A 17,469-nucleotide genomic window follows, 5' to 3' on the forward strand; every position below is an offset into this window, starting at 1 on the left:
GTTTAATGCTGAGGTGTCAGTATTGCTGTGTTTATTGCTGTGGAGGTATTATTGTCAGTATTGCTGTGTTTAATGCTGATGTGTCAGTATTGCTGTGTTTATTGCTGTGGAAGTATTATTGTCAGTATTGCTGTGTTTAATGGTAAGGTGTCAGTATTGCTGTGTTTAATGCTGTCGAGGTATTATTGTCAATGTTGTTGTGTTTAATGCTGTAGAGGTATTATTGTCAGTATTGCTGTGTTTAATGCTAAGGTGTCAGTATTGCTGTGTTTATTGCTGTGGAGGTATTATTGTCAGTATTGCTGTGTTTAATGCTGAGGTGTCAGTATTGCTGTGTTTATTGCTGTGGAGGTATTATTGTCAGTATTGCTGTGTTTAATGCTGAGGTGTCAGTATTGCTGTGTTTATTGCTGTAGAGGTATTATTGTCAGTATTGCTGTGTTTAATGCTGAGGTGTCAGTATTGCTGTGTTTATTGCTGTGGAGGTATTATTGTCAGTATTGCTGTGTTTAATGCTGAGGTGTCAGTATTGCTGTGTTTATTGCTGTGGAGGTATTATTGTCAGTATTGCTGTGTTTAATGCTGAGGTGTCATTATTGCTGTGTTTATTGCTGTGGAGGTATTATTGTCAGTATTGCTGTGTTTAATGCTGAGGTGTCAGTATTGCTGTGTTTATTGCTGTGGAGGTATTATTGTCAGTATTGCTGTGTTTAATGCTGAGGTGTCATTATTGCTGTGTTTAATGCTGTAGAGGTATTATGGTCCGTGTTTAATTCTGCTGTTATATTCATGCTTGTTACTGCTCCTGCTGTCTTTGTTGGTTGTGTCCTTTGTCTCCCAGTGTTTGCATTATTGATGTTCCACCGTGTCGTCCCCGATTCCTGGATTCTCCGGGTTGCAGCTGTGGTTTTCCTGAACTGAGATCCTTAAACTGTGGAGCGTTTGGGAGAAATCAGGAAATGGCTGAGGACTGAAGGTGGGTTTATTCCCTCTCGGGGTCGGTGCTCCCGGTATTTTCTTGTCGGCTGAGCAGACATCATCCATTGTGCGGAATAACTGGGGGTAAAATTGAAAGAAGAGAGACTTTATTTATTGTGTAACTCAGCCCTGGCAGAGATCTGATTTAATTTTGAGCCGAATTTTTTATTTTCTGTAAACCTTTTATTCCAAAGTGACACTTGATTGGTTATCGTCATATCAACAACCATGTTAATTTCTGCAACACCTTTCCAGAAATGTTCGTGAAAAAAAGCTGAGGGCAAGTGGCAAACACTGGGGCGGTTTTGAAGGGGTAAAGAGCGATGGAGGAACTCAGGGAGTAAATTGCGAAATGCAAATGGTGAAGCCACAGTCTCCATTTAAAATGATTCCATCCGGGGTGGAAACGAGTGCAGAATTGGAGATGGACACAAAACCTGAGGATTTGTAGAGCTGGAGGAGTTTAAAGGGATGAGGGCTCGGAGGGATTTGAAGCATATAATCAGCAGACAGACAAATGAGAGCGATGCTTGTCATTCCGAATGCAGTAAGTTCACAGCATCATGGGTTGGGGTTCTGGACGCTGGTGTGGGAGGGCGTAAGGGTAGGTGTGATGGGGAGAGCACCTGTAGGAAAGCAATAGTGATAGGGGATTCGATAGTGATAGGGGATTCGATAGTGATAGGGGATTCAATAGTGATAGGGGATTCAATAGTGATAGGGGATTCAATAGTGATAGGGGATTCAATAGTGATAGGGGATTGAATAGTGATAGGGGATTGAATAGTGATAGGGGATTGAATAGTGATAGGGGATTCGATAGTGATAGGGGATTCGATAGTGATAGGGGATTCGATAGTGATAGGGGATTCGTTAGTGATAGGGGATTCGATAGTGATAGGGGATTGAATAGTGATAGGGGATTCGATAGTGATAGGGGATTCGATAGTGATAGGGGATTCGATAGTGATAGGGGATTCGATAGTGATAGGGGATTCGATAGTGATAGGGGATTCGATAGTGATAGGGGATTCAATAGTGATAGGGGATTCAATAGTGATAGGGGATTCAATAGTGATAGGGGATTGAATAGTGATAGGGGATTCAATAGTGATAGGGTTAGAGTCCATTTATGATATCAATAAAAATGGTCAAAAGAGGGACAGGGTTCTGCAGCTCCCAGAGAAATTAATAAACTGGATCTCAAAGTTAGTAATCTCCAATTACCCCGATGCCATACACTAGCAAGTATATAAATAGGCCTGTCGTGCAGTGTTATCAACAGAATGAATGTGGTTCTTCAGTCTGTAAGCAGGATGTGGGTGTGTAAGGTGTGTGTACTTCTTTATCCTGACAATCATTCTTTTCTCATTTGAAATAAATTCCAGCAGCAAGCTTCTTGGTGATTTTAAAAATAAAGTAAGACAACACCAGGTTAAAGTCCAACAGGTTTGTTTCAAACGCTAGCTTTTGGAGCACTGCTCCTTCCTCAGGTGAAGCACTCTGAAAGCTAGTATTTGAAACAAACCTGTTGGAATTTAACCTGGTGTTGTAAGAATTCTTACTGTGCTCACCCCAGTCCAACGCCGGCATCTCCACATCTTAAAAATAAAGGCAATTTATTATCACAGACCTCCCAGCTGTTTAAAACACAATCACTGGCCCCCTAGTGTCCAAAAAGGTTGGGTAGGGTTACTGGGTTGCGGGGATAGGGTGGAAGAGAGGGCTTAAGTAGAGTGCTCTTTCTAAGAGCTGGTGCAGAGTCGATGGGCCGAATGGCCTCCTTCTGGGTGGCACGGTGACACAGTGGTTAGCACTGCTGCCTCACAGCGCCAGGGACCCGGGTTCAATTCCAGGTCCCAGATGACTGTGCAGAGTCTGCACATTCTCCCCATGTCTGCATTGGTTTCCTCCGGATGCTCCGGTTTCCTCCCACAGTCCAAAGGCGTGCAGGTTAGGTGGATTGGGTTTTCTAAATTGACCCTTGGTGTCCAGGGATGTGTAGGCTCGGTTAAGGGGTTCTTGGGATAGGGCAGGTAAATAGACTTGGGTGGAGTCCTTTTTCAGCGGGTTGGTGCAGACTCGATGGGCCAAATGGCCTCCTTCTGCACTGTAGGGATTCTATGGATCTCTCTGTCACACACATAACAATTATACAAATGAAGTTAAAACTGTAATGATGACGGGTAAGGGACAGTTAGGAGTTTGGAGATGGAGATCAGATGGCAGTCACCGCTGAGGGGCGAATCAAGTGAGGTGCGGAACACGGGCTAGGAGTTGGCCTGGGAAAGGTCATGGTTGACCGACAGGGGAGGGGGTGCAAAAGACCCCCCGACCAGACTGGTTACATGGAATGTTCGTGGACTGAACGGGCTTGTTAAGAAAGCTTGTGTGTTTGCACACCTGAGACAGTTAAAAGCGGACGTGGCTATGCTACAGGAGACACACTTGAAGTTGGGAGACCAAATTAGATTAAAGAAGGGATGGGTTGGGCAAGTGTTTCACTCAGGACTGGACTTTAAAACAATGGGGTAGCTATCCTGATTAATAAAAGGGTGACATTCGAGGTGGGGAGGATAGAGGTAGACCCGGGAGGCAGATTTGTTATGGTTAGAGGGAAGCTGGAGGGAATGGCAATGGTGCTGGTGAATATATATGCCCCAAACTGGGATGATGTCGCCTTTATCAGGAAGGTGCTGGGGAAGATCCCAGACCTTCACTCGGTCATTGGGGGGTGACTTTAATACGGTCCTGGACCCGAGGCTGGACCGGTCGAGTGCTAGGTTGGGGAAGCTATCAGCAATGGCAAAGGAACTGCGGGGGTTCATGGCGCGCATGGGAGGGATGGATCCGTGGAGATTTGAGAGACCAAGGAGCAGGGAATTAATAGAAAGCAGAGAGTTGGGATAAATGGGTGTTTCTCTGGTTGGCAATCAGTAGCTAGTGGTGTCCCTCAGGGATCATTGTTGGGCCCACAACTGTTCACAATTTACATAGATTTGGAGTTAGGGACCAAGGGCAATGTGTCCAAGTTTGCAGATGACACTAAGATGAGTGGTAAAGCAAAAAGTGCAGAGGATACCGGAAGTCTGCAGAGGGATTTGGATAGGTTAAGTGAATGGGCTAAGGTCTGGCAGATGGAATACAATGTTGACAAATGTGAGGTTATTAGTTTTGGTAGGAATATCAGCAAAAGGGATTATTATTTAAATGTTAAAATATTAAAACATGCCGCTGTGCAGAGAGACCTGGGTGTCCCAGTGCATGAGTCGCAAAAAGTTGGTTTACAGGTGCAATAGGTCATTAAGAAGGCAAATGGAATTTTGTCCTTCATGGTTAGAGGGATGGAGTTTAAGACTAGGGAGGTTATGTTGCAATTGTATAAGGTGTTAGTGCGGCCACACCTGGAGTATTGTGTTCAGTTTTGGTCTCCTTACTTGAGAAAGGACGTACTGGCACTGGAGGGTGTGCAGAGGAGATTCACTAGGTTAATCCAGAGCTGAAGGGGTTGGATTATGAGGAGAGGTTGAGTAGACTGTGACTGTACTCATTGGAATTTATAAGGATGAGGGAGGATCTTATAGAAACATATAAAATTATGAAGGGAATAGATAGGATCTGTGGTTTCCCTTTGCAGGTGAAAGCAGAACTAGAGGGCACAGCCTCAAAATAAGGGGAAGTAGATTTAGGATTGAGTTTAGGAGGAACTTCTTCACCCAAAGGGTTGTGAATCTATGGAAACCGGTGGGGGGGGGGGGGGGGGGGGGGGGGGGGGGGGGGGGGGGCAGATGACCAAGTTCATGGAGGTATTAGGAGAATTTGGGCGATTTTCAGGCTATAAGTTAAACCTGGGAAAAAGTGAGCTGTTCGTGATTCAGGCACGGGGGCAGGAAAGGAGGCTGAAGGAGTTCCTTTTAAAGTGGTTGGGAAGAGTTTTAGGTATCTGGGGATTCAAGTGGCCAAGGATTGGGGGCAGCTTCACAAGTTAAATTTTGGCAAAGCAGTTGACCAAATGAGAAGGGATTTTTGTAGATGGGACACGCTCCCACTGACGCTGGAGGGGAGGGTTCAGATGGTGAAGATGACGGTCTTTCCGAGACTGCTTTTCTTTTTTCAGTGTTGTGGTAGTAACCATTCTGTATATATTAGGGTATGTATGGTAAGGCCCTGTACGACAAGTACGGGGGTAGTCCCCGCCTGCTGGCTCCGCCCAGTAGGCGGAGTATAAATATGTGTGCTCCGCATACGGCAGCCATTTTGCCAGCTGCTGTGGGAGGCCACACATCTTAGTGTAATAAAGCCTCAGTTGTATTCAGCTCTCGTCTTTGTGCAATTGAACGTGCATCAATTTATTACACTGAAGTTTTAAGAAGATGGACCTCCGCATTAAGCAGGATCGCCTGCAGCTGGATCCGCAATCAGGCAACGCCAAAAAGGACTTTGAACACTTACTGGCTTGTTTCAAAGCAACAGACCCAATTCCGGAAGCTCAAAAGATCCAGATCCTCTCCATGCAGCTGAGCTCCAGCGTTTTCCTGCTTATGCAGGACGCTCCGACCTACGATGAAGCCATGGCGCTACTGAAAGAGAATTACGCTCAGCGAACTAACACGCTTTACACCAGCACGTCCTCTCAACTCGTAGTCAGCTCCCTGGTGAGTCAATAGAAGATTTCTGGTGTGCCCTAATTCCCCTGGTCAGAGACTGTGACTGTCCGGCCGTCACGCTGGTCAGAGACTGTGACTGTCCGGCCGTCACGCTGGTCAGAGACTGTGACTGTCCGGCTGGTCAGAGACTGTGACTGGTCCGCTGGTCAGAGACTGTGACTGTCAGGCCGTCACGCTGGTCAGAGACTGTGACTGTCCGGCCGTCACGCTGGTCAGAAGGACTGTGACGGCCGGCCGTCACGCTGGTCAGAGACTGTGACTGTCCGGCCGTCACGCTGGTCAGAGACTGTGACTGTCCGGCCGTCACGCTGGTCAGAGACTGTGACTGTCCGGCCGTCACGCTGGTCAGAGACTGTGACTGTCCGGCCGTCACGCTGGTCAGAGACTGTGACTGTCCGGCCGTCACGCTGGTCAGAGACTGTGACTGTCCGGCTTGGTCAGAGACTGTGACTGTCCGGCTGGTCAGAGACTGTGACTGTCCGGCTGGTCAGAGACTGTGACTGTCCGGCTGGTCCAGAGACTGTGACTGTCCGGCCGTCACGCTGGTCAGAGACTGTGACTGTCCGGCTGGTCAGAGACTGTGACTGTCCGGCCGTCACGCTGGTCAGAGACTGTGACTGTCCGGCCGTCACGCTGGTCAGAGACTGTGACTGTCCGGCCATCACGCTGGTCAGAGACTGTGACTGTCCGGCCGTCAGGCTGGTCAGAGACTGTGACTGTCCGGCTGGTCAGAGACTGTGACTGTCCGGCCGTCAGGCTGGTCAGAGACTGTGACTGTCCGGCCGTCACGCTGGTCAGAGACTGTGACTGTCCGGCTGGTCAGAGACTGTGACTGTCAGGCTGGTCAGAGCTGTGACTGTCCGGCCGTCACGCTGGTCAGAGACTGTGACTGTCCGGCCGTCACGCTGGTCAGAGACTGTGACTGTCCGGCCATCGCTGGTCAGAGACTGTGACTGTCCGCCGTCAGGCTGGTCAGAGAGCTGTGACTGTCCGGCTGGTCAGAGACTGTGACTGTCCGGCCGTCAGGCTGGTCAGAGACTGTGACTGTCCGGCCGTCACGCTGGTCAGAGACTGTGACTGTCCGGCTGGTCAGAGACTGTGACTGTCAGGCTGGTCAGAGACTGTGACTGTCCGGCCGTCACGCTGGTCAGAGACTGTGACTGTCCGGCCGTCACGCTGGTCAGAGACTGTGACTGTCCGGCCGTCACGCTGGTCAGAGACTGTGACTGTCCGGCCGTCACGCTGGTCAGAGACTGTGACTGTCCGGCCGTCACGCTGGTCAGAGACACTGACTGTCCGGCCGTCAGGCTGGTCAGAGACTGTGACTGTCCGGCTGGTCAGAGACTGTGACTGTCCGGCCGTCACGCTGGTCAGAGACTGTGACTGTCAGGCTGGACAGAGACTGTGACTGTCCGGCCGTCACGCTGGTCAGAGACTGTGACTGTCCGGCCGTCACGCTGGTCAGAGACTGTGACTGTCCGGCCGTCACGCTGGTCAGAGACTGTGACTGTCCGGCTGGTCAGAGACTGTGACTGTCCGGCCGGTCAGAGACTGTGACTGTCCGGCCGTCACGCTGGTCAGAGACTGTGACTGTCCGGCCGTCAGGCTGGTCAGAGACTGTGACTGTCCGGCCGTCACGCTGGTCAGAGACTGTGACTGTCCGGCCGTCAGGCTGGTCAGAGACTGTGACTGTCCGGCTGGTCAGAGACTGTGACTGTCAGGCTGGACAGAGACTGTGACTGTCCGGCCGTCAGGCTGGTCAGAGACTGTGACTGTCCGGCCGTCACGCTGGTCAGAGACTGTGACTGTCCGGCTGGTCAGAGACTGTGACTGTCCGGCTGGTCAGAGACTGTGACTGTCCGGCCGTCACGCTGGTCAGAGACTGTGACTGTCCGGCTGGTCAGAGACTGTGACTGTCCGGCTGGTCAGAGACTGTGACTGTCCGGCTGTCACGCTGGTCAGAGACTGTGACTGTCCGGCCGTCACGCTGGTCAGAGACTGTGACTGTCCGGCCGTCACGCTGGTCAGAGACTGTGACTGTCCGGCCGTCACGCTGGTCAGAGACTGTGACTGTCCGGCTGGTCAGAGACTGTGACTGTCCGGCCGTCACGCTGGTCAGAGACTGTGACTGTCACGCTGGTCAGAGACTGTGACTGTCCGGCCGTCACGCTGGTCAGAGACTGTGACTGTCCGGCCGGTCAGAGACTGTGACTGTCCGGCTGGTCAGAGACTGTGACTGTCCGGCCGTCACGCTGGTCAGAGACTGTGACTGTCCGGCCGTCACGCTGGTCAGAGACTGTGACTGTCCGGCCGGTCAGAGACTGTGACTGTCCGGCTGGTCAGAGACTGTGACTGTCAGGCCGTCACGCTGGTCAGAGACTGTGACTGTCCGGCCGTCACGCTGGTCAGAGACTGTGACTGTCCGGCTGGTCAGAGACTGTGACTGTCCGGCCGTCACGCTGGTCAGAGACTGTGACTGTCCGGCCGGTCAGAGACTGTGACTGTCCGGCCGTCAGGCTGGTCAGAGACTGTGACTGTCCGGCCGTCAGGCTGGTCAGAGACTGTGACTGTCCGGCTGGTCAGAGACTGTGACTGTCCGGCTGGTCAGAGACTGTGACTGTCCGGCCGTCACGCTGGTCAGAGACTGTGACTGTCCGGCCGTCACGCTGGTCAGAGACTGTGCTGTCCGGCCGTCACGCTGGTCAGAGACTGTGACTGTCCGGCCGTCAGGCTGGTCAGAGACTGTGACTGTCCGGCTGGTCAGAGACTGTGACTGTCCGGCTGGTCAGAGACTGTGACTGTCCGGCTGGTCAGAGACTGTGACTGTCCGGCTGGTCAGAGACTGTGACTGTCCGGCTGGTCAGAGACTGTGACTGTCCGGCTGGTCAGAGACTGTGACTGTCCGGCCGTCACGCTGGTCAGAGACTGTGACTGTCCGGCTGGTCAGAGACTGTGACTGTCCGGCCGTCAGGCTGGTCAGAGACTGTGACTGTCCGGCCGTCACGCTGGTCAGAGACTGTGACTGTCCGGCCGTCACGCTGGTCAGAGACTGTGACTGTCCGGCCGTCACGCTGGTCAGAGACTGTGACTGTCCGGCTGGTCAGAGACTGTGACTGTCCGGCCGTCACGCTGGTCAGAGACTGCGACTGTCCGGCCGTCACGCTGGTCAGAGACTGTGACTGTCCGGCTGGTCAGAGACTGTGACTGTCCGGCCGTCACGCTGGTCAGAGACTGTGACTGTCCGGCCGGTCAGAGACTGTGACTGTCCGGCTGGTCAGAGACTGTGACTGTCCGGCCGTCACGCTGGTCAGAGACTGTGACTGTCCGGCCGTCAGGCTGGTCAGAGACTGTGACTGTCCGGCCGTCACGCTGGTCAGAGACTGTGACTGTCCGGCCGTCACGCTGGTCAGAGACTGTGACTGTCCGGCCGTCACGCTGGTCAGAGACTGTGACTGTCCGGCCGTCACGCTGGTCAGAGACTGTGACTGTCCGGCCGTCAGGCTGGTCAGAGACTGTGACTGTCCGGCTGGTCAGAGACTGTGACTGTCCGGCTGGTCAGAGACTGTGACTGTCCGGCCGTCACGCTGGTCAGAGACTGTGACTGTCCGGCTGGTCAGAGACTGTGACTGTCCGGCTGGTCAGAGACTGTGACTGTCCGGCCGTTACGCTGGTCAGAGACTGTGACTGTCCGGCCGTCACGCTGGTCAGAGACTGTGACTGTCCGGCTGGTCAGAGACTGTGACTGTCCGGCTGGTCAGAGACTGTGACTGTCCGGCCGTCAGGCTGGTCAGAGACTGTGACTGTCCGGCCGTCACGCTGGTCAGAGACTGTGACTGTCCGGCCGTCACGCTGGTCAGAGACTGTGACTGTCCGGCCGTCACGGCCACGGAACACTCGGATTTACTCATGCCGGACGCTTTTGTTACGGGGATTGCGTCAGATCACATCCGGCCAGTGACTTTTAGAGGGGGCCACGCTCGACCTTGTGGCAACCAAAAAGCTGGGGCTATCGATGACAGTCGCCTCGCGCAATATCCAGGCCTACACCCCCGGCAGCGCGGCCTACCCCTTCTACGCATCGTGGACCCCGCAGACGGCCACCCCATCGGGGACCCCGCTCAGCCAACCCTACGCCTGTGCCATGCGCCAACCAGCCAACCCCAGGGGCCCGGCCCGCAGCGCCCTTTGCAAAGCCTGTGGCAGAAAGGGGCTGTGGTGTTCCAGCCTCGCTCAGTCACCGCTGTCTCTCCGCCCCCCCCCCACTGCGTATGGACAGTGCCCGCCGGCATCTCTCCCCCCGCAGACCACGCACGGCCAGTGGGCGCCGCCATCTTCCCCTCCCCAGGCCACGTGCGGCCCATGGGCGCCGCCATCTTCCCCTCCCCAGGCCACGCACGGCCAGTGGGCGCCACCATCTTCCCCTCCCCAGGCCACGTGCGGCCCATGGGCGCCGCCATCTTCCCCTCCCCAGGCCCACGCACGGCCAGTGGGCGCCACCATCTTCCCCTCCCCAGGCCACGTGCGGCCCATGGGCGCCACCATCTTCCCCTCCCCAGGCCACGCACGGCCAGTGGGCGCCACCATCTTCCCCTCCCCAGGCCACGTGCGGCCCATGGGCGCCGCCATCTTCCCCTCCCCAGGCCACGCACGGCCAGTGGGCGCCGCCATCTTCCCCTCCCCAGGCCACGCACGGCCCATGGGCGCCACCATCTTCCCCTCCCCAGGCCACGTGCGGCCCATGGGCGCCACCATCTTCCCCTCCCCAGGCCACGCAAGGCCAGTGGGCGCCGCCATCTTCCCCTCCCCAGGCCACGCAAAGTCAGTGGGCGCCGCCATCTTCCCCTCCCCAGGCCACGCAAGGCCAGTGGGCGCCGCCATCTTCCCCTCCCCAGGCCACGTGAGGCCCTGGGTGCCGCCATCTTGTCTCCCCCACAGCATGCGGGCGCCACCATCATTCCAAGACTCGTGCCCCACGGGCACCTCATTGTCTGTGAAGATCAGCCGCGACTCGCCTCGGTCACTATCGATCAGTCTCGCCCTCACAATCTAGCAACCGCCTCCACAAGCCTGAAGATCAATGGGCACAAGATCTCCAGTCTGCTGGACTCCGGGAGCACCGAGAGCTTAATACATCCCGATACGGAAATCCACCTCCGGGGTGTCACTCCCGACTTGGCTCGCAGTTCCAGGACCCGTCCGCCTCCGTAAGTACGTACGATTCCACAAGGCGGACCCATTGGTGGAAAGGGTGCAGTTACTCCATGCAAACCCCCAGTATGCCTACGTAGCGTACCCCAATGGCCGCCAAGATACTATCTCTCTCTCAGGGACCTGGCACCAGCAAGTTCCACACACACATACACCCACCCCAGCCCGACGCCACCCTCCGCTCCCCTGGCGCACCCAGCAGCAACCCCCCCAGGACCATCCGTCATCCCCCTACCCATGCCCGAGGATAAAGAGGATCTTGGCACGCTCCCAGAATCACCGAAGATCAGACCGCCACCACGGTCTCCCCCACAGCACTGCCGCCACCACTGCGTCGCTCACAACGTCACATCCAGGCTCCGGACCGGTTAGACCTGTAATTGTTTCTGGACTCAAAATTATTTTTCTCCGTTTATTAAACTTGCTCTGTATATAGTTCTCCACCACCCCCGCCTGACTCAATTTTAACAGGGGGTGAATGTGGGGTAGCCCGGCCAACCATGTTCATATGTTTTGGGCATGTCTGAAACAGGGAATTCTGGCAGGGATTTGCAGATGTTATGTCGGAAGTCCTGGAAGGTAGGGTAACTCCGAGTCCAGAATTGGCAATATTTGGGGAGTCAGAAGATCTGGGGGCAAAGGGGGGGAGGTATGCCGATATTCTGGCCCTCTCCTCCCTGGTGGCCCGGACACGGATCTTGCTGAGATGGAGGAACTCGGAGCCCCCGGAATCAGGAATGTGGGTCAGTGATATGGTAGGGTTTCTCAGTCTGGAGAAAATCAAGTTCACTCTCAGAGGATCAACACAGGGATTCGCCCGGAGTTGGCAGCCGTTCATCGATTTCTTTAACAAAAACTGAACGTCAGCAGTAAGGGGGGAAAGGGAAAAGGGGGGGGGGGGGGAATAGGAGGCATGGTAATGTTAAATAAGGACAGGGAATTTAGTATACGGGTAATTGGGGATAGGGCGGGAGAAGGGGGGTACGTGGTTTATTGTTTGTTGTTATTTTAGGGGGCGTTTTGTGCATCGACCCGTGCGGTTGTTTTAGAAATGTCAATATGTTAAATTGTGAAAATCCCAAATGCTTCAATAAAATATTTTTTGTTTAAACTGTAATTATAAAAATGGAATTATAACTCGGTTTGTATGACAATGCAGGTCTGATGTCTTTTCAGTTTCTATTTTAGTGGGAAAGAAGTGAAGTGCTTTGATGGTCAGCTTTGATGATTCAGATATTTCTCCTCCCAGATTTGCTTTTTTAAGTTGAATGATTAGGGTTCAAGGGACACAGATATCAAAGATAGGTCGTCAAGTATTCGTAAGTAATTTTAAGATTGTTTGTTAGATTTATTTAGCAGCAACTTTAGACATAATGTTAAATAGACAGAAAGATATATATGACTCATGGAGTGGAGAATAGCTCACTGACCACAGTGGGTGAAAGGACAGTTCGTACAGAGCGTGTTGATCTCAGTGGCTTGTGATGGCAACATTCTCTTTATGAATCTTCCCCTGTTTTCCTCACTCATTCCTGGCCCATCTTCCATCAGAAAGAGGTAGCTGCCCGACTAGGACTGCATCCAGACGAGGACCGCCCCCAGACGAGGACCGTCCCCAGACGAGGATTGGTCCCAGACGAGGACCGTCTCCAGACGAGGATTGGTCCCAGACGAGGACCATCCCCAGATGAGGATTGGTCCCAGACAAGGACCGTCCCCAGACGAGGACCGTCTCCAGACGAGGACTGGCCCTAGACGAGGACTGTCCCCAGACGAGGATTGGTCCCAGACGAGGACCGTCCCCAGACGAGGACCGTCTCCAGACGAGGACTGGCCCTAGACGAGGACTGTCTCCAGACGAGGACCGGCCCCAGACGAGGACCGTCTCCAGACGAGGACTGTCCCCAGACGAGGACCGGCCCCAGACGAGGACCGGCCCCAGACGAGGACCGGCCCCAGACGAGGACCGTCCCCAGGCGAGGACCGTCCCCAGACGAGGCCTGGCCCCAGACGAGGACCGGCCCCAGACGAGGACCGGCCCCAGACGAGGACCGTCCCAGACGAGGACCGTCCCCAGGCGAGGACCGGCCCCAGACGAGGACCGTCCCAGGCGAGGACCGTCCCCAGGCGAGGACCGTCCTCTGACCAGCACAACCCAGACATAAACTGACCCCTGTCTCCGACAACTCATTAACATACTTTAACTCATTAACATACTCATTAACATACTTCATTTCGAGGGCCAACAGCTTAATCCATGTCAATCATCTGCTCAAACCCTTCTGATCAGCGAATACAGTTGGTTGCTCAATGAATTGGCCCAGAAAACGATCCCGTATAAATTCCAGGAATTCCTCCTCCACGGCATTGTGGTTAATTTGATTTGCCCAATCTATATGCAGAATAAAATCACCCATAATTACAGATGTTCCATTATTGCATGCATCTCCAATTCCATGTTTAATGTCATTCCCAACATCATCACAGCAGTTTGGGGGTCTATATATGACTTCCACTAATGTTTTTTGTCCTTTGGTATTTCTCAGCTCTACCCATACAGATTCCACATTGTCAGAGCTAATATCCTTTCTTACTATTGTGTTAATTTCCTCTTTAACCAGCAGTGCCACGCCACCACCTTTTCCTTTCTGCCTGTCCTTTCTAAATACTGAGAACCCTGGGACATTCAGTTCCCATCCCTGGTCACCCTGCAGCCATGTCTCGGTAATCCCCTTTATATCACCCCCGTTTATGTCTATTTGTGTGATTAGTTCATCCGCTTTATGGCGAATTCTCCACACAAAGCCTTTCAGTTTGTCTTTTTAACATTACTAGTCCCGCTCCCAATATTTTTCCCTGTGTTCCTGTTTGAATCTGGGCCTTGGTTTCTCTGCCTGTCACTTTTGTTATTCCCCTTTTTGTCTTTTATTTTGTCCTTGTTTCCTCCTCTGACTCTGTGGTGAATGTAACTCCGTAATTCACACTGTATTGTATGTACATGAGACCATGCCTTTGTAAGTGCAGTTGCGTTGCCCGACCACTAGGGGGAGTAGCACTGGGAATGCTTAGGAGTTTGTACAGGGCTCCACCCTTGGCTCCGCCCATGACTCCTCCCCCTGAACTGCTGTATAAATACCAATGCTCAGAGCCAGTCGTTCAGTTCATCGAGAGTTCAACGCGGAACAGGCTGGCTCTGTTATAAGTAGATTAAAACCACTGTGCATATCTTAAAGCACGTGTCTAGTGAATTGATGGTTCCATCAGACTCTTTGCCTAGGTTCCTATCCCCCTGCCACATTAGCTTAAACCCTCCCCAACCACTCTAGCAAGTACCCCCCCACCCCCAAACATTAGTCCCGATCCTGCCCAGGTGTAACCCGTCCAGTTTGTACAGGTCCCACCTCCCCCAGAACCAGAATGTTCTGTAACCACTCCGAGACATCCTTGACCCTAGCACCAGGGAGGCAACACACCATCCTGGAGTCCGTTTGCAGCTACAGAAATGTCTTTCTGTTCCCCTTACAATTGAATCCCCAGTAACTATTGCATTCTTACACTTTTTGCTCCTCCTTGCTTTTCCCCTGAAAGGTCATTCACTTCAACAGTATCCAAACAGACCCCTGAACTACCTGCCTGTTTCTTTTTGATTGTCTGGTGGTCACACATTCTCTTCCTGCCTGTGGAGTCTGAGCCTGCGCTGTGACCACCTCTCCATAAGCGCTACCACGATGCTCTCCGACTCACGGATGCTCCACACTGACCCCAGCCGCCGCTCCAGCTCCGAGACCCGGGCATCAGGAGCTGCAGCTGGAGCTCTCCTGCCGTGACTAAACCCTTTAAATTTAAAACTTCAGAAGACTAAAGTATTAAAAAACATCAACAAAGTCCCTACTCCTTCCTAAGCCAAAGACTTACAATTTAATATAGTTTGGAACATACCCAACAGGACTTACTCACCAATCAGCTGCGCCTTTTGTGAACTCCCGGCTCCTCTCTCGCTCTCTCTGTGAACTCCCGGCTCCTCTCTCGCTCTCTCTGTGAACTCCCGGCTCCTCTCCCGCTCTCTCTGTAAACTCCCGGCTCCTCTCTCGCTCTCTGTAAACTGCCGGCTCTTCTCTCGCTCTCTCTGTAAACTCCTGGCTCCTCTCTTGCTCTCTCTGTAGACTCCTGGCTCCTCTCTCGCTCTCTCTGTAAACTCCCGGCTCCTCTCTCGCTCTCTCTGTAAACTCTTGGCTCCTCTCTCGCTCTCTCTGTGAACTCCCGGCTCCTCTCTCGCTCTCTCTGTAAACTCCCGGCTCCTCTCTCGCTCTTTGCGAACTCCCGGCTCCTCTCTCGCTCTTTGCGAACTCCCGGCTCCTCTCTCGCTCTTTGTGAACTCCCGGCTCCTCTCTCGCTCTCTCTGTAAACTCCCGGCTCCTCTCTCGCTCTCTCTGTAAACTCCCGGCTCCTCTCTCGCTCTCTCTGTAAACTCCCGACTCCTCTCTCGCTCTTTGTGAGCTCCCGGCTCCTCACTCGCTCTTTTCAAACTCCCGGCTCCTCTCTCGCTCTGTGTGAACTCCCGGTTCCTCTCTCGCTCTCTCTGTAACTCCCGGCTCCTCTCTCGCTCTCTCTGTAAACTCCCGGCTCCTCTCTCGCTCTCTCTGTAAACTCCCGGCTCCTCTCTCGCTCTCTCTGTAAACTCCCGGCTCCTCTCTCGCTCTCTCTGTAAACTCCCGACTCCTCTCTCGCTCTTTGTGAGCTCCCGGCTCCTCTCTCGCTCTTTTCAAACTCCCGGCTCCTCTCTCGCTCTGTGTGAACTCCCGGTTCCTCTCTCGCTCTCTCTGTAAACTCCCGGCTCCTCTCTCGCTCTCTCTGTAAACTCCCGGCTCCTCTCTCGCTCTCTCTGTAAACTCCCGGCTCCTCTCTCGCTCTCTCTGTAAACACCCGGCTCCTCTCTCGCTCTCTCTGTAAACTCCCGGCTCCTCTCTCGCTCTCTCTGTAAACTCCCGGCTCCTCTCTCGCTCTTTGTGAGCTCCCGGCTCCTCTCTCGCTCTCTCTGTAAACTCCCGGCTCCTCTCTCGCTCTTTGTGAGCTCCTGGCTCCTCTCTCGCTCTCTCTGTAAACTCCCGGCTCCTCTCTCGCTCTTTGTGAACTCCCGGCTCCTCTCTCGCTCTCTCTGTAAACTCCCGGCTCCTCTCTCGCTCTTTTCAAACTCCCGGCTCCTCTCTCGCTCTGTGTGAACTCCCGGCTCCTCTCTCGCTCTCTCTGTAAACTCCCGGCTCCTCTCTCGCTCTCTCTGTAAACTCCCGGCTCCTCTCTCGCTCTCTCTGTAAACTCCCGGCTCCTCTCTCGCTCTCTCTGTAAACTCCCGGCTCCTCTCTCGCTCTTTGTGAGCTCCCGGCTCCTCTCTCGCTCTCTCTGTAAACTCCCGGCTCCTCTCTCGCTCTCTCTGTAAACTCCCGGCTCCTCTCTCGCTCTTTGTTAGCTCCCGGCTCCTCTCTCTTGCTCTTTGTGAGCTCCCGGCTCCTCTCTCGCTCTTTGTGAATTCCAGGATCCTCTCTCGCTCTTTGTGAATTCCAGGATCCTCTCTCGCTCTTTGTGAATTCCAGGATCCTCTCTCGCTCTTTGTGAGCTCCCGGCTCCTCTCTCGCTCTTTGTGAATTCCAGGATCCTCTCTCGCTCTTTGTGAATTCCAGGATCCTCTCTCGCTCTTTGTGAATTCCAGGATCCTCTCTCGCTCTGTGTGTCTGTGGCATTGTGGAGAGACCCATCCTTCGCAATGCTGGTGACAGGTAGAACCTCAGCACGTAGTGACACTTAGTGTTTATGTACAAGGATGTACGCAAAGCTTGATGCAGCCACATACAAATGTAACTATCAGGATTAGGGACATGGTGGGGATGTTTCTTTCCCCTTTCGAGGATTGTGCATCATTTGTCTTCAAACACAGTCCGTTTTTGACCCCAGTGAAAATAGCTCGATTGATTGTCACAGCGCAGGAGTTAGGAATGGGCCAGACCTGTGCCACACACACCAACACCAAGACTGCCTCACCCCTGATGATCAGGTTCTGAGGGAGCGTCATTCCTGCATCCCCAATTTTTGGTTCATTATACCTACTCTCGCCTTCCAGTTTCTAAAGATGACCTAGCTCCTGTAAACCATCTGGCCTGATGGTGATGGGGACAAGGGCTCAGTCAACCCAGTTGTCCAAAAACATGGCCTTGCTGTTGCCATGGTGTCTGGGCTCCCGAGGTCAGTTTGAACTGGTTGTAGATGCTGATCGTCTGTGGACTTGAAAGTGGATCCGGGGAGAAGGTGGTGACATCGTCCATGTACAGAGAGGCGGGTATCCACAACATTTCCTGCACATCGGCAACCATATTCCTGAGTGATGCACTATCGCCCCACTCCCATTCATTGGCCAGCTTAATCCGGCCAGCGCAGAGACCCCCGCCCGGGTCCCTTTCCCCCTTGCCCGACCCTAGGAAAACCCAAAATTCCCCCTTTTAGCACATAAACTCCGCATATCCACCTGCACCCCACGGAGCCCTCACTTCGAGTGAAAGTCCCACCACTTCCCTTGTCCAAATATATACAACACCGGCTCCTTTAGCCCATACACCCGCACGCAGTG

At 53.4% G+C, this 17,469-nt stretch overlaps 1 protein-coding gene across 7 annotated transcripts in view; it reads left to right on the forward strand.

Moving 5' to 3' along the window:
• Positions 1-484: 484 nt before the first annotated feature.
• Positions 485-17,469, forward strand: part of plppr2a (phospholipid phosphatase related 2a) — a 44,234-nt gene continuing 27,249 nt past the window's right edge. For 3 of the 7 annotated variants that reach the window (XM_038784932.1, XM_038784929.1, XM_038784934.1), the window contains exon 1: positions 1,053-1,525. In XM_038784932.1, coding sequence (XP_038640860.1) covers positions 1,521-1,525 — 5 coding nt within the window. In that variant the 5' untranslated portion in view covers positions 1,053-1,520. Of the gene's footprint in view, positions 977-1,052; positions 1,526-12,047; positions 12,173-17,469 lie in introns of those variants that run through there. The other 4 variants (XM_038784933.1, XM_038784930.1, XM_038784931.1 and 1 more) reach the window with 4 other exon arrangements.

Source organism: Scyliorhinus canicula, chromosome 25 (genome assembly GCF_902713615.1).
Source record: "Scyliorhinus canicula chromosome 25, sScyCan1.1, whole genome shotgun sequence".
NCBI classification, from domain to species: domain Eukaryota; kingdom Metazoa; phylum Chordata; class Chondrichthyes; order Carcharhiniformes; family Scyliorhinidae; genus Scyliorhinus; species Scyliorhinus canicula.